This window comes from Nicotiana tomentosiformis, chromosome 6 (genome assembly GCF_000390325.3).
Source record: "Nicotiana tomentosiformis chromosome 6, ASM39032v3, whole genome shotgun sequence".
NCBI lineage: Eukaryota > Viridiplantae > Streptophyta > Magnoliopsida > Solanales > Solanaceae > Nicotiana > Nicotiana tomentosiformis.
Window position 1 is genome coordinate 66,872,003 of NC_090817.1, and position 25,138 is coordinate 66,897,140.

The window sequence follows — 25,138 nt, forward strand, 5'->3', positions numbered from 1 at the left end:
ATTCTCCTTCCTTGTAGGAAACTTAATTAACGGTCCTTGTTTTCCTCCTCCACCTTCAAAAACATCTTTGTATCATATCAATTTTTTTCTTCTTGATCTCCATTTCCATTATTTACTCAACACGTACACATCAAAAGTGTGTTGAACTTCTCTATCTTACCTTACTACAATGGCCTACACACATAACTCTTCCCGGAAACCTTTGATTCCCACTTTTCTTTATAACACGGCTTCTTCGTCACCATTCTCTGTATACAGAAATGTCATAACCGACTTGGAGAATCATGACATGAACACATCTTCATCCGCGATGGCGAAGAAGCCTTTTATGGTTCCGGCACCAAAGGAGTCTTCAGGTAAGATAGAGATGTTCTCACCTGGTTATTACGCTGCTTGTACTTTCGGAGGTGTTATGAGCTGCGGTCTCACCCACATGGCCGTCACCCCCCTCGATCTTGTCAAGTGCAACATGCAGGTACTTTTTTCTACCATATAATATGACCATTTCCTTTACTTAGAGCCGTATCTAGGATATGGAATCAGTGAGTATAGAATGAGTGCAATCTTGACATACCTATACGCTTTAAATTTCTTTTGCACATGTATATATAGCTTGAGCCAAAAGCAATGTGCTCTGTTACCCACCAAACCTATCCTAGATCCGCTCTACCTTTCCTGTCCTTGTTTTAGGCAATGATGCTTGTATAAGTCAAAATCTACCCTAGAATATTTAGGGCAAGATAACACTAAGGAAAGGGTTAGTCGAGGTCGACCAGGAAGCATCGAGATTCGTGGTCGAGATATCAACAATGGTCGAGGTCGAGCACCATTAACAGAGCTGTAACGACTAGTTTTCAAAATAGGATATTAAAAAGAATATACTAGTGGATATTCTCTAAACTTGTACTATTAGAGTTTGTTAGGGATATGTCTCATATATATATAGGAAAAGAGACAATGATGCAGGGCATGTGATTTTCATTTGTAAGAACACACTTTGATAAAAAGATTCTCCCTCTCTCTTACCAAGAGACAAACAGCACCTTTTTATCAAGATTCATGTCCACATTATTCCATACTTCCCACCAGATCCGAGGATAATTCGAATATCATTGTCACAAGGAATAATATCTATCTTCTCCTTTATTGGGTGAATCTTTTCTTTATTTACCCAAATGCCTTTTATTATTGTTCATTGCTATTTATTGTTCATTTATTATTCATGCTATTTGGGATGATTGTCACGGACTATTATTATTCTTCTACCACATATATTTAACATTAATCACGCTTTCATAACCCGCATCTAGAAATATTATTGTTAATTAGGTTTAACCTCTTAATACATAAATTTAATTATTTGAACCAAGAATCACTCTTTTGGGTCAAACAATTTGGCGCAGTCTGTGGGGATTTTCTAGTTAAATTTTTAGTTTCTTCTAGATCTATCACTGACGCGGATCCCGAACGCTAAAAAAAATGCAAGATCTCCTTTCTTTATGTGCACAAATCCCAACATGGCAGGTAACAGGGAAGAAAGGGCGAGGATAATCAACGACCTCCCAACTAACCTCATGAACGTCATCAACGAAAGCTGCGACACAACAGGTAAAGGCAGCAACGGCCAATGCCTCCCCTAGGCGAGATGGGTCACCACCCCTTCATTGCAGCATCACAAAATCCCTCGGTAAGGGAGTCTCCACATCTGTGGGGGAAGAGATGCCCCAGCTGTAAAAAAAGCTCCTCGAAGCATGGCTAATCGACGCGCTAACTGGCGTCCTCAACAAGTCCGCCCGAGATGTGGCTGTAGAAAATGCAAGGATTTGCACTGTACAACAGGCGAACGAACAGTGTAACCAACTCCCTCCACCTCCAACGGAAGGTATTACTCACAATGTTAATGATAATGTAGGTGATAACGCTCTTGTAACCATTTTGAAAAGAATGGAGGAAATGGAGAATGAGAACAAGGTACTCCGAGATCAAATGAAAGAACACCAGGAAAGGGTCGATAAAATATCGGGGCCCCCCAAACTGTTACCGAAGAGGGACGCCAGTCGTTTCGTCGAGTAGCCATACAGTGACGATGCAACCCCACATGCCATACCGAAAACCTTCAAAATGCCGCCCTACCTAAAAATATATGATCGCACGACTGACCCTGAAGATCATGTGACTCACTACGTCACTGTCGTGAAAGGCAATGATCTCGCCAAAGAACAAGTATCTTCCATTTTGTTGAAGAAATTCGATGAAACCCTCACATGAGGAGTGTTGACATGGTATTCACAACTACTTGCGCGCTCCATTGAAACTTTCGAAGAGATGGCTGACTAGTTCGTAACGGCCCATGCTGGGGCCAAGAAAGTCGAGGCAAGAGTTAACGACATATTTGTTATTAAGCAGTCTCTAAGAGATGGACTGAGGGACTTCCTCGCCCATTTCAACCGAGTAAGGATGACCCTACCGAACGTGTCAGAAGGGATGGCAATCGCAGCCTTCCAGAACGGGCTGAGCAGGGACGGTTCGAGGGTGACTAGAAAGCTATTGAGTCGACTGATAAAGTATCCCCCAACCACTTGGGATGAAATACACAACGCATATTGTGCCGAGGTCCGAGCAGACAAGGACGACCTCAATGGACCAACTCATCGACTGACCTCGGTACATGCCGAATCCAGAAAAGGTCGAAGAAATGATACTAGAAGGGACCTCGTAGCTCCACGACCCAACAGGGAATGACATCAACCATATTTCAGAGCGACCGTTGCGCCCTTCTCTAGCCACGAAAAAGGCTCACCAAGATTAAAGACAGGGACTCACAAGAACGAAAGAGGTATACCTCCTTTATTATCTGCTCACAACTTTTGTGTGTGACCTACAGAAATAGTCTATGCCTTGGAGAAGCTCGGACCAAAGGTGAAGTGGCCACAAAAGATGAGTTCAGACCCGAGTACCAGAAAATTGGATGCCCTTTGCGAGTTCCATCAAGAACGAGGGCAAAAAACTGAAGATTGTATCGCCCAAAGGCAGAAGGTCGTAAACATGTTACGACAGGGACACCTCAAAGAGTTGCTGATCTACCGGGGAAGGACCAACATTGCCAGAGGACGGTAACAACATCAAGGACCACCGAAACTGCCCTCACCAACCCGCACCGTCCGCATGATCATCGGTGGTGGCGAAGATGCTTCCATCAACAGCGTAAAGTTAACCACTACCCACAAGCCCAAACGGTCAATCACCCGCGAACGGTACAATGAACCCGAAGAAAGTATCATATTCGATAAGTCAGAAACCAACGGTTTGGTTTTCCCTCACTATGATGCCCTTGTTATTATTTTACAAATTTTAGATACCGATGTGAGATGCATTATGGTAAACGATGTGAATGGTGCGTGCATTATCTACCCTAAAGTACTTGCACAAATGAAACTCGAAGATAAGATAGTGCCACATTGCATCACGCTAACTGGTTTTCACAATGCAGTCGAGCGAACATTAGGCGAAATCACACTCCTCGTTCTGGCCGGTGGCATCACTTTGGAGAACACGTTCCACATCATGGACCAAGACACATCGTACAATGCCATAATAAGGCGACCATGGATACACACCATGAGGTCCATCCCCTCCACCTTATACCGGGTCATCAAATTCCCGACTTCCTGGGGGATATTCAACATACGAGGGAAGCAACGCATATCCCGAGAATGCTACCTCATCGCCCTAGACTGCACGGTCACTCAATAAGCAAAGGACAAAGAAATAGAGGCATAGTAATCAACTGGGTCGAGGTCGATATGTGATGATAGCGCAGATGTCATCAGAGACTCTGACATGCTCGAAGTTGCGGAATCAACCATAAAAGACCTATACCCCGTTCGATTAGAAACCAACGATCACAACAAGAAAGCTTACATCGACTACAGACTTCGGGAACCAGGTAAATTCCATCAGTTCTTAACTACTACCACGGATTTGTTTGCTTTCAGCCATGCAGATATGCCGGGTATCCCAAAGGAAATCGCCATGCACAAACTGAATGTCGACCCATGCAACCCCCCGGTGAGGCAGGTCAGGCATAAGTTCAACTCCGCGATTCATGACATGGTACACGAAGAGGTGGAAAAACTATTGGAAAATGGCTCCATGAGGGAGTCGAAGTATCCCCAGTGGGTCGCTAACGTGGTGATTGTGAAAAAGAAGAATGGGAAATGGCGGTTGTGCGTGGATTTCACAGATTTGAACAAAGCATGCCCTAAGGATTCGTTTCCATTACCCCACATCGACAACTCATCGACTCAATGGCCGGGCATGAATTACTGAGCTTCTTGGACGCCTATTCAAGCTATAATAAAATCTTCATGGAAGAATAAGATCAGGAGAAAATCACATTCATCACCCATTAGGGGACGTACTGCTACAGGGTCATGCCCTTCGGGCTGAAAAATGCAGGGGCAAGTTATCAAAGGTTGGTGACGAGGATGTTCAAAGACCATCTCGGCAAAACGATGGAAGTCTATATAGACGACATGCTAGTCGAGTCCAAAAGGAAAGAAGATCACATCGACCATCTGAGAGAGACCTTCGACATAATCAGACGATACAGAATGAAACTAAACCCCGAAAAATGTGCGTTCGGCATGGCCTCGGGAAAATTTATGGGTTTCCTGGTATCACAGTGAGGAATTGAGGTCAATCCTGATCAAATCAAAGCCATCGGGGGGATACCAGAACACTTGACCACCAAAAACAGGTTCAGAGGTTGACAGGCCATATCGCCACCTTTCAAGATTCATCTCACGATCATCAAACATGTGTCATAGATTCTTCGCCGTACTCAAGAAGGATAACTGCCTTCAATGGACTTCTGAGTGCGTCCAGGCCCTGAAGGAGTTAAAAGCGTACCTGTCATCACCACCACTGCTTTCAAAGCCGGAGCTAGGGGAACGTCTCCTCGTTTACCTTGCTGTATCCGAAGTAGCAATGAGCGCAGTCCTAGTTCGAGAAAATAAAGGTACTCAGTCTCCCATCTATTACATTAGCAAACCACTAGTCGACGCCGAGACGAGGTAACCTCACCTCGAAAAATTGGCCCTTGCCTTAGTCTTAGTTTCGCGAAAGCTTAGACCATATTTCCAGTGCCACCCCATCTCGGTCGTCACGACTTTCCCCCCTAAGGAGCATTTTGCATAAACCCGAGCTGTCAGGAAGGTTGGCCAAATGGGCCATCGAACTAAGCGAGCACGATATCACATACCAGCCGTGAACAACGATCAAAAGGTCATTTCAACTAGAAACAATGGTACGAAAGCTACTACTAAACAACTGGAATATTACCCACCTCAAGTACTTCAACTTTTAAGAGATAAAGCGTCTCCCAAATAGTACTCTTTTTTCCCTCACTTGAGTTTTGTCCCAATCGGGTTTTCTCAAGGAGGTTTTTAACGGGCGACGAAGGGAACACTACAAGTCGAAGTAAGCAAAGACGGAGACACGGGGCGACTAGTTCATTGCTCGACCTCTCAAGCACTCTTCAGTTCGACCAATGAAGGGACTAGATAGACCGGGACTAGGACTGGAACGCCAGCCAATGCCCAAAAATTTATAAATTTCTCCAAGTGTATGAACAAAGCAACAATGCATGAAGTTTATTTCTATTTCTCCAAGTGTACAATCAAAGCAACAATGCTTAGAGTTTACGATGTCGACAAGCTCCGCACCTAGAGGCATATCTTTCAAAACATAGGTTATGTTTGACCTTGTTCGAGCTACCACCTACCGACCCTCGGCCATAATTAAATATAGGTTACGTTCGACCTTGTTCGAACTAACACCTACCGGCCCTCGACCATTATTAAACATAGGTTACGTTCGAACTTGTTTGAACTAACACCTACCGGCCCTTGGCCATAATTAAATATAGGTTATGTTCGAACTAAAACCTACCGGCCCTCGCTCATAATTAAACATAGGTTACAGTCGACCTTGTTCGAACTAACACCTACCGGTCCTCGACCATTATTAAACATAGGTTATGTTCGACCTTGTTCGAACTAACACCTACCGACCCTCGGCCATAATTAAACATAGGTTATGTTCTACCTTGTTCGAACTAACACCTATTGGCCATCGTCCATAATCAAACCTAGGTTTTAATTCGACCTCGTTCGAATTAACACCTACTTGTCCTCGGCCATAATTAAACTCAAGATATGTTCGACCTTGTTCGAACTAAGTGATTACGGCTAGAAAATAAAGGCAACCAAGCGACATAATTAAAAAACATACAGATACGAACCATAAGAAGAGAATAAGATGCAAATAACGAAGTTGACATTTCATACTTAAAATATTGTTTAGGGAAAAGGGTAAAATATGCCCATGTACTATTGAAAATAGAGCAATTATGCCCTCCGTTTGCATTTGGGTACAAGGTATATCCCGAGAATGCTACCTCATCGCCCTAGACTGCACGGTCACTCAACAAGCAAAGGACAAAGAAAAAAAGGCATAGTAATCAACTGGGTCGAGGTCGATATGTGATGATAGCGCACACATCATCAAAGACCCCGACATGGTCAAAGCTGCAAAATCGACCATAGAAGACCTAGACCCCGTTCGATTAGACACCAACGATCACAATAAGAAAGCTTACATCGGCTGCAAACTTCAGGAACCAAGTAAATTCCATCAGTTCTTAACTACTAACACAGATTTGTTTGCTTTCAGCCATGCAGATATGCCGGGTATCCCAAAGGAAATCGCCACGCACAAACTGAATGTCGACCCATGCACCCCCCGGTGAGGCAAGTCAGGCGTAAGTTTAACTCCGCCATTAATGACGCGGTACGTGAAGAGGTGGAAAAACTATTGGAAAATGGCTCCATGAGGGAGTCGAAGTATCCCCGGTGGGTCGCTAACGTGGTGATTGTGAAAAAGAAGAATGGGAAATGGCGGATGTGCGTGATTTTCATAGATTTGAACAAAGCATGTCCTAAGGATTCATTTCCATTACCCCACATCGACCAACTCATCGACTCAACGACCGGGCATGAATTACTGAGCTTCTTGGACGCCTATTCAGGCTACAATAAATTCCTCATGGAAGAAGAAGATCAGGAGAAAACCACATTCATCACCCATCAGGGGACGTACTGCTACAGGGTCATGCCCTTCAGGCTGAAAAACGCAGGGGCAACTTACCAAAGGTTGGTGACGAGGATGTTCAAAGACTAGCTCGAAAAAATGATGGAAGTCTATATAGACGACATGCTAGTCAAGTCAAAAAGAAAAGAAGATCACATCGACCATCTGAGAGAGACATTCGACATAATCAGACAATACGAAATGAAACAAAACCCTAAAAAATATGCGTTCGGCATGGCCTCGGGAAAATTTCTGGGTTTCCTGGTATCACAGTGAGGAATCGAGGTCAATCCTGATCAAATCAAAGCCATCCAGGGGATACCAGAACACTTGACCACCAAAAATAGGTTCAAAGGTTGACAGGTCTTATCGCCGCCTTTTCAAGATTCATCTCATGATTATCAGACATGTGTCACAGATTCTTCGGCGTACTCAAGAAGGATAACGACCTCCAATGGACTTCTGAGTGCGTCCAGGCCCTGAAGGAGTTAAAAGCGTACCTGTCATCACCACCACTGCTTTCAAAGCCGGAGCCAGGGGAACGTCTCCTCGTTTACATCGCTATATCCGAAGTAGTTGTGAGCGCAATCTTGGTTCGAGAAAATAAAGGTGCGCAGTCTCCCATCTATTACATTAACAAAATACTAGTCGACGCCGAGACGAGGTAACCTCATCTCGAAAAATTGGCCCTGGACTTAGTCTTAGCTTCGCGAAAGCTTAGACCATATTTCCAGTGCCACCCCATCTCGGTCGTTACGACTTTTCCCCTAAGGAGCATTTTGCATAAACCCGAGCTGTCGGAAAAGTTGGCCAAACAGGCCATCGAACTAAGCAAGCACAATATCACATATCAGTCGCGAACAACGAACAAATGGTCATTTCAACTAGAAACAATGGAAGGAAAGCTAGTACCAAACAACTGGAATATTACCCACCTCAAGTACTTCAACTTTTAAGAGATAAAGCGTCCCCCAAGTCGTACTCTTTTTTCCCTCACTTGAGTTTTGTCCCAATTGGGTTTTCTTAGGAGGTTTTTAACGAGGCGACGAAGGGAACACTTCAAGTCAAAGTATGCAAAGACGGAGAGATGGGACGGCTAGTTCATTGCTCGACCCCTTAAGTACTCTTCAGTTCGACCAATGAAGGGACTAGAAAGACCGGGGCAGGAACGCCAGCCAATGCCCGAAAATTTGTAAATTTCTCCAAGTGTATGAACAAAGCAGCAATGCATGAAGTTTATTTTTGTTTCTCCAAGTGTACAATCAAAGCAATAATGCTTAGAGTTTACGATGTCGACAAGCTCCGCACCTAGAGGCATATCTTTCTAAACATAGGTTATGTTTGATCTTGTTCGAGCTAACACCTATCGACCCTCGGCCATAATTAAATATAGGTTACGTTCGACCTTGTTCGAACTAACACCTACCGAACCTCGGCCATAATTAAACATAGGTTACGTTCGACCTTGTTCGAACTAACACCTACCGGCCCTCGACCATAATTAAATATAGGTTATGTTCGACCTTGTTCGAACTAACACCTACCGGCCCTCGGCCATTATTAAACATAGGTTACGTTCGACCTAGTTCGAACTAACACCTACCAACCCTCGGCCATAATTAAACATATCTTATGTTCTACCTTGTTCGAACTAACACCTACTGGCCATCAACCATAATCAAACCTAGGTTTTAATTCGACCTCATTCGAATTAACACCTACTGGTCCTCGGCCATAATTAAACTCAGGATATGTTCGACCTTGTTCGAACTAAGTGATTACGGCTAGAAAATCAAGGCAACCAAGCGACAAAATTAAAAAACATACAGATACGAACCACAAGAAGAGAATCAGATACAAATAATGAAATTGACATTTCATACTTAGAATATTTCTTAGGGAAAAGGATCAAATATTCCCTTGTACTATTGAAAATAGAGCAATTATGCCCTCAGTTTGCATTTGGGTACAAAATTATCCTTGCCATTAATAAAGTGGTTCATTTTTGCCCCTCCCCACTAATAGACTCCACATCAAGGATAATTTTATAACCAAATATAAATGGAGGGCATAATTGCTCTATTTTTAATAGTTCAGGGGCATATTTAAGAGGGCATAATTGCTCTATTTTTAATAGTTCAGGGGCATATTTGACCCTTTTCCGTATAAAATAATACTTTTTTCCTGAGTTGAAAAGGTCAAAATATGCCCCTAACTATTAAAAATAGAGCAATTATGCTACCCTCATTTGCATTTGGGGTACAAAAGGAGGGTATAATTTTGTACCCAAATACCCACATAAGAGAAATGTAAAAGTGGAATTTGTGATAGTAACTTATGGATGTATCGATATGCGGTTGCAAATTAAAATAGGAAGAAGAAACGAAAAAAATTTCACCATTAATTACTCGGTACTTTTGCATTAAGAATTGATATTACAATATAAAAGGTCATTTTATTACAGATACATCAATGATGAACAATGACATTGTATCCTTTGAGCAGATCCGGATTCGAGTCCCTCTAATGGGGTATTGTTTGGTTATCTTACATGCTAGGATTTAGGAGTTCAAAAAATATAAAAATCAAATCACACGAATTTGATCCAGTAAGAAAATAATAAGTAAAAAAAGTGAAGCAGGAGGTTGTGATCAGCTGGCCGGAGGGATTTTTCGGTGAGATTTCTCGTCATTGTAGTAATTACTACGTAAAAGATATGGCAAGACATTCCTTTCCTTCTTTTTGTTTTTTACAGAGAAGACTTTTTCTCCAACATGGATTTTCAACTCAGCAAAAAAGTATTATTTTATATGAAAAAGGGTCAAATATTCCCATGAACTATTGAAAATAAAGCAATTATGCCCTCTATTTGTATTTGGGTACAAAATTGTCCTTGATGTGGAGTCTGTTAGTGGGGAGGGACAAAAGTGAACTACTTTATTAACGGCAAGGGCAATTTTGTACCCAAATGAAAATGGAGGGCATAATTGCTCTATTTTCAATAGTTCAGGGCTATATTTGACCCTTTTTCGTATTTTTTACAAAGGCTCATGAAGATGCCAACAACTACATACAAAAATAAACAAAGAGTCAAAAAAGAAAACTACTAGCCACTGCCATCACGGTCTGCGACATCTTCGCCGACTTGACCCTCAACAATGTCGCCCTCCTGACCTTCAACACCTTCGCCTTCGCCCTCAGGATATGCAGCATCATACCGGGCATTCTTCTCAAGCCGATCTACACCTTTGTCCCCCTTATCCTTGCCGGTCTCTGGCGTAGAAGGGTCGTACCTGCAAGCGACTCGAGCTTTGCGAGCCTTAACACGAGCATCTTCAAGGGCGGTCCTAGAAACAGATCCCGCCGTATGCGAATCTCGAAACCTGTCTAGCTGGGCCTCGATATGAATTCACTCCTCGTACAATTCTTGAGGAACATTAGGAAAGTCCGAGATATGGGAAGAAGACGGTTGCGCAAGTAATTGGGCCTTCTCGGGCTCAAGAGCAGCAACTCGGTCATAGAGGTCAGAAGTTTCTTTCTCCAACTCTCTGACCCTCTCATCAAGCCACTCTTCTTTTAGCCTTGACGTTTCCAAGTCGTTCTCCTGCTTAGAACGAAGAGTCCAAATCACCATCTCAAGGGCCTCCATCTTCCTTGGAGCCTCCGACCGAGCGGACTCCGCCCTATCCAGCTTGTTCTGTTTCTTGGTGATCTCGCCATGAAGAACGTCCATCTGCAAGCGACACTCCTCCAATTGCCTACGCAACTCGACCACCTGCGTCTCGAGGTCACCGCATTGGACCTCCACGGCCCTGCTTACCTCGAGCTCTTCTTCCTTATTTCTCAATGTCCCCTCAAGGACACTACACTTCTCGATGACCTTCACCAGCTCATCATCCTTTTGCTTTAGCTCGTCTCGAAGGGCCTGTAAATTGCCGTCCTCGCCAAATCGCCTGCGGATCTCTCGGTACTTGTCGTAGTACTCGAAGTATTTGCATTGTAGCTTCTTCAATATAGCCTTACGCCTCTCCTCCCTTCGGGGCTTTCAATTTCCAAGATCATGGTCTGCAGTCATAAAAAGAAAGAGAATCAAAATTAGAACGCCTACGCTGACAAGGGCAAAGCACTAAAACGAAGCCCAAAACTTTGAATATAATAGACAAGGAAATAGAAGCCTTGAAAACTTTACCCTGAGAGCGAGGCCAGCTATGCTCCTCGATAAGGTAATATCATCGAGCACCTTGAGGGTTTCACCCTCCACGTTGGAGCAAAGGAGACCAAGGGCAGGGACCACGTTCTCTATTTTCTTCAACAGATCATGATCCATGGGGATCACGATGGTCTGCGTAGACCCCTCCAACCTCACCTCGAGCTGAGTAAAATCTTCTTCCATCATCCTCAACTCTGCAGCGTCAAGGTCTGAGCCCGTCTCATAGCCGTCTTCATCAAAGCCTTTGCCTCTCTTATCGGCTAGCGAAGAAGAACCGTCAGCTGGCCACGAGGTCGATGGCCCCTTTTGTCGCGAAGTATCGAAAACCCTAGAAGCCGGCCCTTTAACTTCCATCATTGCGGAAGGAAGAGATACACTCTCTACGTCTTCCGCCGATCTCGGAACCTCGTACGGCAGCTCGACGTTGCTTTCAACAATTATGGTCACCGTCTCACGGAAAGTAAAATCATCCATCACGGAATCCACGATCCGGACGGCCCCATCGCCAACGTCCACTGACCTTCTCTTACGGGGCACCAAATCCCCATCACTTGGCGATAATTCCTCCCCCGCGTCCACGAGATGATACAAAAGGGAAGCCGGAGGATCCGCTGTTGGAATATCCACAGATGGAGAAGAGATTGATTGTGAAGTAGCAGTAACTGGAACCAAAGAGCGACCAGATCTTGCCGCGGTCGTAGAGGGGGAAGACGCCAAAGAGGAAGCATTTTTCCTCTTACGGAATGCAGGTGGGGGAGCTCTCGGCCTCCTCGAAAGTCCTCGGGCTGGAATTAAAAGAAGCGCAAAAGAAAAGAGGGTCAGCCGCCGCAAACTATAAAATGGTAAGTGACTAAGAGGCCAAAACGAAGAGACTCACCGGTTAAGGAGGGAGTAGGCCCAAACTTCCTAAAAAAGCCCGGCCACTCGCGAATTCCCACGATGTGAGGGAGGAGCCGGCTGACCCAATCAGAAATGTCCCCGACCAAAGGAGGGGGTGTAGTCTTGACTGCATAAGAGATAAGCAAGAGATTAGAACTCACGATTAAGAAAGTAAATCAAATGTCTCGACGAAGAGAAGTTAGAAACTTACGAGTATAATTCCAAGTTTCAGGGAAGCCGTCTACGTTAGCCACCACATCCTGGGTTCTAACGAAGAAAACATTGTGCCAGAACTGCCGGCTATCTTATCATGCATCTTTACCACCAGGCACTTGCCCCTTCGATGTCGAATGTTTATCATTGCCCCCCTATAGAAACTAAGGGTGAAGTGATGCATCAAATGTCGAAGCGTGATCTCGACCCAGGCAAATTCCACAAACTTAGTAAACATCCTAATGAGCTTGTATATATATGGCGCGAGCTGAGCCGGGCAAACTCCATAGAAACGACAGAGCTCCTCCGACAAGGGAAGAAGGGGAAGCGTGTAGCCAACATGAAAGGGGTAGGCATAGAATGCACAATACCTGGAGCAGTGGACTTATACCACGTCCTGCCCTGCAGGGACCAACTCGATGTGAGCGGGAATGTCAAATTTATCCCTATCTAATAAATCGGCCTCTTTCATCGCCGACTCGGAGATATCGGGCTCAGCCTCAAGCGCCTTTGTAAAGTCAGACCTGACTTTCTCACCACGAAGAATTATCTCCTTCACCGTGGGAAAGTTCTCATCCTCCACGGCAATAGAGACGCCAATGTGTTTCTTCGAGTTAACAAAGAACCAACCGACCAGGATTAAGATCTTGAAACGAAAACGTGGTTTGTGGGTTGATTTCAAGAAACAACGTATCTCAAGTTTTGGAACTCGGAATCTGATGATTCAAAAACGAGGTGAAAGATGACGATTTGAAATATAAGAAAGACTATTTACTCGTTCAAAATAAGTAAATATTGATGCTGCACTAGTTCAATGAAAGTTATGATTCTATGATATCAAAAGAACGAATTTAGATCAAGAAACGTGTTCTTGAATGATCAAGAACTCAAACAATTCCTAAAGTAACCACTTGGAATCAATTAACGTGATAAAAAAATACCGCACGTAATTAAAAATAAGATAAAGACTATCACAACCTTGCTTGGAACCAAAAACAAGGATAAAGAAGACAAAATAGAGAAAAGCACTCTATTGCAAATTAGGGTAAAGTTCAAAAACGTGAATTTCATTCTACAAGGCAAGAGAACCCTTTATATAGGCCTATAGTCTCTTCTTTGATGACTACAATTCCTATTCTAATAAGAAAATAAAATAACTAAAGACAAGGAAAGTAAAATCCATATTCTACAAGGAAAAGAAACTAGAATCCTACTAAAAGGAAAATCCTTATTCTAAAAGGAATAAACTAAATCCTATTTTAAGAAGGAAAGGGTCTTGGCTTCTTGAAATTAATCTTGGGCTTCTTGGACTTCTTGTGCTTCTTGAAAATATGTCCATATATTGGAACTTGAGCTCTAAAATATGATCTTGGCCAAAATTAATAAAATTTAACATAGATTTTTCTTTTACATCATTCTCCCCTGGTTGAAAAAGACTCGTCCTCGAGTCTAAAGGCTCCACAAATGACACAAGCTTGGCAACTTCTATACTTTAGTTGAACTCATATTCACCATGCTCTAAGTTGCATTTTTCTAATTTGTCAAAAAAGCTTTATCGTGTTGTAACAAAGCTTAGCATGTGGCCGAACTAAATCCCACTTTCTCAATAGTAACTTTGTACCAATATTGCTGTAATGAATCCTCTTAAATTGATTTTAAACACTTATCCACAATCATAAGTTATATTCTTTTGATCTTCAGAAATCTTGAACTTCTCCATGTCAATGTAGTGCTTATGGGATATGCCAAGAAAATTCGATTTAGCACCACAAAAGCCCATAGAAGAATCAAATTCAATGGGCTTGGAGATTGAAGTATATCTTCTTGAGAATTGATCAGCAACAACGCTCTCATATTTAACTAGATCATAACCATTGATGGAATTTTTGTTCAGATTCCCTATTTCTACATATGCTTGAAAATATTCATTCTTTGGACGCACTAAAAAAGTTGGAACAAAATCTGAACTCAAATCCTCCATTATAGACTCCTTTTTAAGAAATCCTTCCTCTTGTGTTTGCAAAATTTCATGGACTTTTGGATTAATGCAATATGTTACCTCGTTTGGAAGGATAGAATCAATTATCAAATCAATATTATGTTGAGCATCTCTATTAGGTAAAAAGTTAAGCTCACATATGGGATGCTCCAACTGATCATCATCAAACTTTTGAGGTAAATCATCAACTTGTGGATCTAGTGCATGCTCCTCCTCCTTGTGCTCTTCTGTCACGACCCAACTGGAGGGTCATGACTAGCACCCGGGCCATACTTGCCGAGCATCAACGTACATTTTATCTAACCTTTCTTATTATCTTTAAGGGCCGACAAGATCAATATAAATAGTAGACATGGATCATGAACATCCAACAATGAAAGATAATGTCATGAACATACATAACATGGGACGACAAGACTGTCAAGAAACTTTATATAAGGTACGAGCTATCATGATGCCATGAAAGACTATACAACAAAAATCAGCCGAAAAGGCATTCTAAACCATACATAAGTCGACACCTGTCTATGAGCCTCTAAAGGAACATAAGTGCTACAACATTGCCGGAACAGGGCCCTGACATACCCATAATGTCTATAACAAAAATGCATACCAAGACCACGGCAAGTCTGGAGAAGGGATCTCGCCAATAACCGCTGAACTGGACAGCCTACTGTGGTGGGGGAGCTACGTCTACCTGTCTATCAGGACCTACAGCACGACATGCAGCGTCCATAAATAAAAAGGACGTCAGTACGAATAAAGTACTGAGTATGTGAGGCAAGAAAGCATAAGTAAGAACAGTAATGTAAACATGGATAGAGAATATACAACCTGTGACATCTGGGTACCTTTGAGGGCTACTGACATGAAATACATGATACATACATATATATACATAAACTTTTAAAACATACGCCTTTGTGGGCATCACCATCATCATATCGTACCCGGCCATAATAGGCTCGGTAAAACGTACCCGGCCATCATAGGGCTCGGTGGAATTGTACCCGGCCATGTGGAGCTCGGTAAAACCCAACTGATCAGTGGTTGCACAATAGGTACCGTACTCGGCCGACTATAGCGCGGCTCGGTAGAGTAAAATAGATACATATATATGATGCATGCTGGACTCATTGGAATCACATTTTGAACCTTTCGGAGTGACATAAGGTTGGTATCCTTCGTACACGTTATTAGGATTAACTTTTCATCAAGAATCTTATAAGAATCAGGAACTACCAACAACATTGATAATATAAGAATAAGAGAAGTAACATCAATATCAATCGTTTCATAAGAAGGGCAGCAATGTAAGTACTGCTAGCTTCTAAGAGTAGAGTATCTTTGGGAGCTCGTTCATTACATTATGTACCATCAGAGTCGTGCAAAAGAATGAAGGGGATAGCCTCACATACCTTGTATATACTGCCCAACCTCAAGCTATGTAAATGTCATGACTCCTTAGTCTACAATAAAACAAATGACACTATCATTATCGTTTAAGCGTCGTAACTATTATGTATCGACCACAACCTATTTTACGATGAAACGGACAGCACCTCCCCTATTTATATGACTTCCCACAAGTCAATACAATCACCAAACAGCCCAAACAACATCATTAATAATCATATTGAGCCTCCAAAATAGTCCACCAACCAACAACATTACTACCAAGCCTTTCGATATATATTTCACAAGTTCTAGCTTCAACGACTTAGCTGCAACTTGGATAATCTTAAATATATATAGAGTAAGAGGTTCCTTACCTTTAAACAGAAAGAAAAACTCCAATTTGACCTTAATTTTCCACGAAATATCCCTTCAATTCTGCCACAAGAACAAGGAAGCGAAACTAGCAATTAATTCGGGTTTTTCGGCACTAGAATTACTTTAGAAGACTTGAAATCACCTAGGGTTGATATTAAAAACTTGAAGGTGTATTTACAGGACATAAAACACTTAAAACAACCTCCCACACGAGCTGGAACAACACAAAAATCAGCAACAACAAGAAGAACAAGAAACTTACTAGCGCCACGGGATTCCCGACATTTGATTTGTGTTGTTTGCCCTTTGTTTGGGTCTTGGATCATGAGAGAACCTTGAGAGACTGTTTTTAGGGTTATAAGGTCTGAATATACTGAAAAATAATGACTTAAAACGGGGTTGAGGTATCTTATATATGTCCATATGTCTTAAACCGCCTTTGTGGGCCCCATAGAGAGCAGCTTGGTGCACTCTCGCGAAAACGCGAATATCTCTCTATTCCGAGATCGTATCGACGAACGGTTTCATACGTTGGAAACTAGACTCATAGTTCTTCAATTTGATAGATAGATCACCCCATAATTCCAAGCACATTGGGAGAAAAATGCAGTAACATTTGACCTAAAGTTTAAGTAAAATTATAAACCTAAGTTGCGACAACTTTTATCGACTTTTGTTTCATAACTCGCTTGACTTCAAGACTTATGATGCGGATATTATATGATTCAAATACATTAAAACAAGACCTCTTGGGACAATTAATCACCTCTAGTGTTACCCGAAAATACGGGTTACAACATCCTTGATTCGTTTAACTTCAAATACTTGTTAACCACTCTTATACACCCTTGTATCGTTTAAGACCAATAGGATTAACTTTTTATCATCTCAAAGATAATCTCTTCTTGGATTTACGTCGACTAACTTACGGCGTGATCTATGGTATGCGAATTTGGGTTGTAACATCTTCCATAGTAATACCAACATTCAAAGACTTTTCTCCATTGATTGGACTAATTATTTGTAATTTGTTCAGAAACGAATCATCATTGAGCTTTAGATTTTTAGCAATTTCTTCTGAATTCAATGGTACTAAAATAATCTTACGTCCATTCTTTGTAAAAGAATAGGTGTTAAGGTCTTAATCATATTTAACACACCTATCATACACCCATGGTCTTCTAAGTAATAAGTAACAAGCATCCATATTCACTACGTCACACCAAATCTTGTCTTTATAGATCTTACCAATAGAAAAAGATACTAGGCATTGATGAGTTACCTCTAAACCATCATCATCTTCAACTTTAATGCTGTAAGGATATGGATGAAGTTTGGTTGAAAAGCCGAGTTTAGAAACCATCTCTTCAGAAACAATATTTATGTGACTCCCACGATCAATGATCAATGAACAAACTTTTCCATGGGAGGTACATCTAGTGTGGAAAAGAGATTCACGTTGTCTCGTTTATTCATCTTTTTGAACCCAACGACCTTTTCTTGCTTGCATATTAGGTTCACCATCTGCTGCTCTGATACCAAATTGATGTGATTCTTCGAGTTAACAAAGAACCAACCGACCAGTATTAAGATCTTGAAACGAAATCGTGGTTTGTGGGTGGATTTCAAGAAACAACGTATCTCAAGTTTTGGAACTCGGAATCTGATGATTCAAAAACGAGGTGAAAGATGACGATTTGAAATATAAGAAAGACTATTTACTCGTTCAAAATAAGTAAATATTGATGCTGCACCAGTTCAATGAAAGTTATGATTCTATGATATCATAAGAATGAATTTAGATCAATAAACGTGTTCTTGAATGATCAAGAACTCAAACAATTCCTAAAGTAACCACTTGGAATCAATTAACGTGATAAAAAAATACCGCACGTAATTGAAAATAAGATAAAGACTATCACAACCTTACTTGGAACCAAAAACAAGGATAAAGAAGACAAAATAGAGAAAAACACTCTATTGCAAATTAGGGTAAAGTTCAAAAACGTGAATTTCATTCTACAAGGCAAGAGAACCCTTTATATAGGCCTATAGTCTCTTCTTTGATGACTACAATTCCTATTCTAATAAGGAAATAAAATAACTAAAGACAAGGAAAGTAAAATCCATATTCTACAAGGAAAAGAAACTAGAATCCTACAAAAAAGAAAATCCTTATTCTAAAAGGAATAAACTAAATCCTATTTTAAGAAGGAAAGGGTCTTGGCTTCTTGAAATCAATCTTGGGCTTCTTGGACTTCTTGTGCTTCTTGAAAATATGTCTATATATTTGAACTTGAGCTCTAAAATATGATCTTGGCCAAAATTAATAAAATTTAACATAGATTCTTCTTTTACATCATTCTTCCCTGGTTGAAAAAGACTCGTCCTCGAGTCTAAAGGCTCCACAAATGACACAAGCTTGGCAACTTCTATACTTTAGTTGAACTCATATTTACCATGCTCTAAGTTGCATTTTTCTAATTTGTCAAAAAGCTTTATCGTGTTGTAACAAAGCTTAGCATGTGGCCGAACTAAATCCCACTTTCTCAATAGTAACTTTGTACCAATATTGCTGTAATGAATCCTCTTAAATTGATTTTAAACACTTGTCCACAATCATAAGTTATATTCTTTTGATCTTCAGAAATCTTGAACTTCTCCATGTCAATGTAGTGCTTATGGGATATGCCAAGAAAATTCGATTTAGCACCACAAAAGCCCATAGAAGAATCAAATTCAATGGGCTTGGAGATCGAAGTATATCTTCTTGAGAATTGATCAGCAACAACGCTCTCATATTTAACTAGATCATAACCATTGATGGAATTTGTGTTCAGATTCCCTATTCCTACATATGCTTGAAAATATTTATTCTTTGGAGGCACTAAAAAAGTTGGAACAAAATCTGAATTCAAATCCTCCATTATAGACTCCTTTTTAAGAAATCCTTCCTCTTGTGTTTGCAAAATTTCATGAACTTTTGGATTAATGCAATATGTTGCCTCGTTTGGAAGGATAGAATCAATTATCAAATCAATATTATGTTGAGCATCTCTATTAGGTGAAAAGTTAAGCTCACATATGGGATGCTCCAACTGATCATCATCAAACTTTTGAGGTAAATCATCAACTTGTGGATCTAGTGCATGCTCCTCCTCCTTGTACTCTTCCATAGTAATACCAACATTCAAAGACTTTTCTCCATTGATTGGACTAATTATTTGTAATTTGTTCAGAAACGAATCATCATTGAGCTTTAGATTTTTAGCAATTTCTTCTGAATTCAATGGTACTTAAATAATCTTACGTCCATTCTTTGTAAAAGAATAAGTGTTAAGGTCTTAATCATATTTAGCACACCTATCATACACCCATGGTCTTCTAAGTAATAAGTGACAAGCATCCATATTCACTACGTCACACCAAATCTTGTCTTTATAGATCTTACCAATAGAAAAAGATACTAGGCATTGATGAGTTACCTCTAAACCATCATCATCTTCAACTTCAATGCTGTAAGGATATGGATGAAGTTTGGTTGAAATGCTGAGTTTAGAAACCATCTCTTCAGAAACGATATTTATGTGACTCCCACGATCAATGATCAACGAACAAACTTTTCCATGGGAGGTACATCTAGTGTGGAAAAGAGTTTCACGTTGTCTCGTTTATTCATCTTCTTGAACCCAACGACCTTTTATTGCTTGCATATTAGGTTCACCATCTGCTGCTCTGATACCAAATTGATGTGATTCTTCGAGTTAACAAAGAACCAACCGACCAGGATTAAGATCTTGAAACGAAAATGTGGTTTGTGGGTGGATTTCAAGAAACAACGTATCTCAAGTTTTGGAACTCGGAATCTGATGATTCAAAAACGAGGTGAAAGATGACGATTTGAAATATAAGAAAGACTATTTACTCGTTCAAAATAAGTAAATATTGATGCTGCACCAGTTCAATGAAAGTTATGATTCTATGATATCATAAGAGCGAATTTAGATCAAGAAACGTGTTCTTGAATGATCAAGAACTCAAACAATTCCTAAAGTAACCACTTGGAATCAATTAACGTGATAAAAAAAATACCGCACGCAATTGAAAATAAGATAAAGACTATCACAACCTTGCTTGGAACCAAAAACAAGGATAAAGAAGACAAAATAGAGAAAAACACTCTATTGCAAATTAGGGTAAAGTTCAAAAACGTGAATTTCATTCTACAAGGCAAGAGAACCCTTTATATAGGCCTATAGTCTCTTATTTGATGACTACAATTCCTATTCTAATAAGGAAATAAAATAACTAAAGACAAGGAAAGTAAAATCCATATTCTACAAGGAAAAGAAACTAGAATCCTACTAAAAGGAAAATCCTTATTCTAAAAGGAATAAACTAAATCCTATTTTAAGAAGGAAAGGGTCTTGGCTTCTTGAAATCAATCTTGGGCTTCTTGGGCTTCTTGTGCTTCTTGAAAATATGTCCATATATTTGAACTTGAGCTCTAAAATATGATCTTGGCCAAAATTAATAAAATTTAACATAGATTCTTCTTTTATATCAGACGCCCTCCCCCTGATGAGGCAAAACCATCGCCAATGGAACCAGGTTATTTTCTTCACTGGGACTTGAAGATACATTAACCATAGTTCTAAAGAAAGAGAGGGTATTCAAGTAACGAAAAGTTAAACACAAAGAGGATCGCTAGAGTAGTAAAAAAAGATACGCATCAATGGAATAGGAACAAGAAGGCACAAGATTTCGATATGGAAAATCTGTAAAACACGAGTATGTGCCCTCACATCCCTATTTATAAGAATTCGGGCATCAAAACCAAGAAATCATGCCATCATTACCTAGCACAGGTATCGAAGCGGCAGATCCAATCAACAGACGCACGCGAAACGACACAAATCATCAGGAAAACGCATCATAATGATGCATGATGTCATGACGTCACTTTGATCCAGAAACGACGCAACCCCAAAAGTTGCGGCTCACAAAAGGCCACGTCGCCATCTCGTCCAATCTTCTCGACCACGACAAACGAAATTCGCTCATTAAGGTCGTCTAAGGTCAACCTCAATAAATGGAGGGACTAACTATATAGGTCAAACTCTGCCCTAGAATATTTAGGGCAAGATAGCACTAAGGAAAAGGTTAGTCGAGGTCGACCAGGAAGCTGCGAGATTCGTGGTCGAGATGTCAACAATGGTCGAGGTCGAGCACCATTAATAGAGCTATAACAACTATTTTTCAAAATAGGATATTATAGAGAATCTAGTGAATATTCTCTGCACTTGTACTATTAGGATTTGTTAGGAATATGTCTCATATGTATAGGAAAAGAGACAATGATGTAAGGCATGTGATTTTCATTTGTAAGAACACACTTTGATAAAAAGATTTTCTCTCTCTTACCAAGGGACAAACAACACCTTTTTTTTATCAAGATTCATGTCCACATTATTGCATACTTCCCACCAGATCGGAAGATAATTCGAACATCATTGTCAGAAGGAATAATATCTATCTTCTCCTTTATTGGGTGAATCGTTTCTTTATTTACTCAAATACCATTTATTATTGTTCATTGCTATTTATTGCTCATTTATTATTCACGCTATTTAGGATGATTGTCACGCACTATTATTATTCTTCTACCAGATCTGTTCAACATTATTCATGCTTTCATAACCCGCATCTAGAAATATTATTGTTAATTAGGTTTAACCCCTTAATACATAGATTTAATTATTTGAACCAAGAATCACTCTTTTGGGTCAAACAACGCTTAATTTTACCCCTATGTTGAAGATCAAAATCACGAGAAATAAGGTTTTTGAGTTGTATATGATTCTTGAAGAACTATCTAAGAATGTGAAGAATATTAAATAATCAATTTTTGATTAAATTGCTGATTGTTAATTTGAATTATTGGATGACACTTTAATTATGTAGATAGTCTGAGGTGAATCTAGAACGAGTTTTACATATATGTGCGTGTACTTGCACAAAAAAAGTTATAAACGGTATAATATTTAAATTATAGATTTGCGCATGTAGACGATGGTATGTCTCAGTACAAATCTGTTGTATTTTCCTTATATGTAATATAAGAGTACTGTTTTATACCATTCTGTAAAATCCTTGACAAGTCTTAGAAGACTTTAAATCATCTCGTTAAGGATAAAAGAATAATTTTAAAGTTAAATTATTTGCAAATATAAAAATGTGACATCTTTTTGGGACAGACTAAAAATGAAAGAGTGTCACGGATGGAGTATGTAAGTATAAGAGTACTGTTATATACCATTCTGCAGAATCCTTTGGAACAGTTTATGTTGCTTTTACTACTGTTGTTTTTTGGTTATTGATGTACTTATTATTGTTGTTTGAATTGCTAGATTGATCCTGCAAAGTACAAGAGCATTTCCTCTGGTTTTGGAGTTCTGCTCAAGGAGCAGGGTGTTAGAGGCTTCTTTAGGGGTTGGGTTCCTACCCTGCTCGGTTACAGTGTTCAGGGAGCTTGCAAATATGGATTCTATGAATATTTCAAGAAGTATTACTCAGATCTTGCCGGCCCTGAGAATGCTGTCAAGTACAAGACTTTGATATACCTTGCTGGTTCTGCATCTGCTGAGGTTATTGCTGATGTTGCTCTCTGCCCTTTCGAGGCTGTCAAAGTTCGCGTCCAAACTCAGCCTGGTTTTGCCCGAGGCTTGTCTGATGGGCTTCCTAAATTTGTTAAGGCTGAAGGAGCTGCAGGGTAATGCCTATTATGTCACATGAATTCATCCTTCTTTTACTACATGTATTGCATTTTGCTAATGGAAATTTGGCTGTTGAATTTTATGTATACAGGTTATACAAGGGGCTTGCTCCTCTCTGGGGACGACAGATACCATGTAAGTTTACGTATCTTCTTTTCTCCAATTTATTTGGAAGAACTCAAGCTTTATACACACACACACACTCAAAGCTGAATCAACCACTACTTAATTTGAGTTTTACTGATTCACTCTTTCTTTCCCCTTTCGCTGTTGTGAACATTTTATTTAGCTATTTTAAGTTCATACTTTGCATAGAATGTTCAGACATACCAACTTTAACAATCACGCTCTATGATACACCAAGTGAATAAGAAAAATTACTGCTATTCTTCTCGTCAATTATAGCATTACATTCCGTTTATTACAATAAGCGTTATAATCTAACATCCAACACTGTTAATGCCTATTTCGTTAGCATCCGCATATTGCTTCTTTAGTCAATTTTTGAAGTGTTACACTTTCTTGCAAGCTTGGATTTTAAAACTTTGTTTGCTCTAGGAAGAGATTACATCATTTGTCTAATATCCTGTTTCTATCGCAATTATATAATCTTTGCCCTAGACATTCTACCTCACATGGAATTATTGTACAGACACGATGATGAAGTTTGCATCATTTGAAACCATTGTGGAACAACTATACAAACATGTCATCCCAACATCAAAAGAGCAGTGCAGTAAATCTACGCAGCTTGGTGTGAGCTTTGCTGGTGGATATTTAGCTGGTATTCTTTGTGCTATTGTGTCACACCCTGCTGATAACCTGGTTTCTTTCCTCAACAATGCTAAGGGGGCAACTGTCGGCGATGTGAGTAGACAGATTAATAAATTGGTTGCATCCTTTAAAGTTATTTGTTCATATTTAACTATATTATATTGTGCATTTTTGCAGGCTGTGAACAAGCTAGGCGTAATGGGTCTTTGTACTCGCGGTCTTCCTCTTCGTATAGTCATGATTGGTACACTCACTGGAGCACAATGGGGCATCTATGACTCTTTCAAAGTTTTTGTTGGCCTGTGAGTTTCTCCTTCCTTTCTTTTCTTTTCTTTTCAGTTCAGTTGTCTAATGTTATGTTTGTTTGATTTGACGAAAGTCAAGAAAATGACGTTCTCCATTTATGGGCAAGTCATTTTCTTATGACTATCTTAATTTATAATTTCATATCTTCAACTAACACTTATCCATTATCACTAATCTTTAGTACTCAAGAATTTCATCAAAGTACTCCCTGATTTGCTAATATCATTATTGACATCTAACATATATTCTTTTTTGTTTCAAATTATATTTTTTATTCACCAACCAAACTTTTGAAATCATTTTCTATGAAAATATCTTTCATGGACAATAACTTTCGTCGTACCAAACACACTTCATATTTTTTCAAAATCATCCACCGCGCTCCTCCAACTTCTGTATTTACTAGCTTATTCCTTTCTAATATGAGAAAATTTCCCTACCATAATCAGATAAAAGAATATCTTATGACTAGTTATAATTAATTTCTTGAAATGATGTTGCCACCCATTGCTCTTGCAGGCCAACGACCGGTGGTGCAGCCTCACCTGCCCCTGCCAAGTGAAGAGGAAAATGTGAAATAATTAATGATGAAAAATCTTCTCCAGTACTCAATATCTCTTTCATTTACTGGCAGAGGGAAAATGGAAATGTTTTTCCATCTAAAAGTTTGTTTGAACAGTGTAGGAAAGTTTTTGCATTAATTCAAGCTTTGCAGTAAGATCTGATATTTTGTTGGGAGGATGAATTATCCTCAAGATGGCTGGTTACTGAAGAAGCATTTTCTAATGATAATTTTTGATTTTACAATAATGTGTTAATTCCTTGTTTTCACATGATAATCATGATAATTCTTGAAAGAATGCTAAACTTCTGCTATCAGTAATATCCACAACCACAAGCGACACCTCCAGAAAGTTGCATATTTGACAACCTGTGCAGTGTCAAGTGTGAACTACAAATCCCAGAGAAACCATTAAGTAAAATATGGGAAAACTTTGCGCTATATTATATGGAACGGGACAATGATGGGCGTTTTGCATGGTTTATTCGGACGAT

General features: G+C 39.9%; 1 protein-coding gene across 1 annotated transcript; it reads left to right on the forward strand.

The window, feature by feature from the left end:
- The first annotated feature begins 79 nt into the window (after nt 1–79).
- On the forward strand, nt 80–24,921 carry LOC104110268 (mitochondrial phosphate carrier protein 3, mitochondrial-like). The gene is made up of 6 exons (XM_009619723.4): nt 80–475; nt 22,637–22,998; nt 23,094–23,137; nt 23,655–23,869; nt 23,954–24,078; nt 24,602–24,921. Exons 1-6 carry the CDS (start codon nt 170–172, stop codon nt 24,642–24,644), a joined length of 1,095 nt encoding a protein of 364 aa, XP_009618018.1. The 5' UTR covers nt 80–169; the 3' UTR covers nt 24,645–24,921.
- The last annotated feature ends 217 nt before the right edge of the window (nt 24,922–25,138 follow it).

Coding starts and splice junctions, on each gene's coding strand:
- LOC104110268 (XM_009619723.4), top strand. CDS start 170: ATGGCCTACACACATAACTCTTCCCGGAAACCTTTGATTCCCACTTTT. Junction 22,999..23,093: donor AAGGCTGAAGGAGCTGCAGG/GTAATGCCTATT, acceptor TTATGTATACAG/GTTATACAAGGGGCTTGCTC. Junction 24,079..24,601: donor TTCAAAGTTTTTGTTGGCCT/GTGAGTTTCTCC, acceptor TTGCTCTTGCAG/GCCAACGACCGGTGGTGCAG.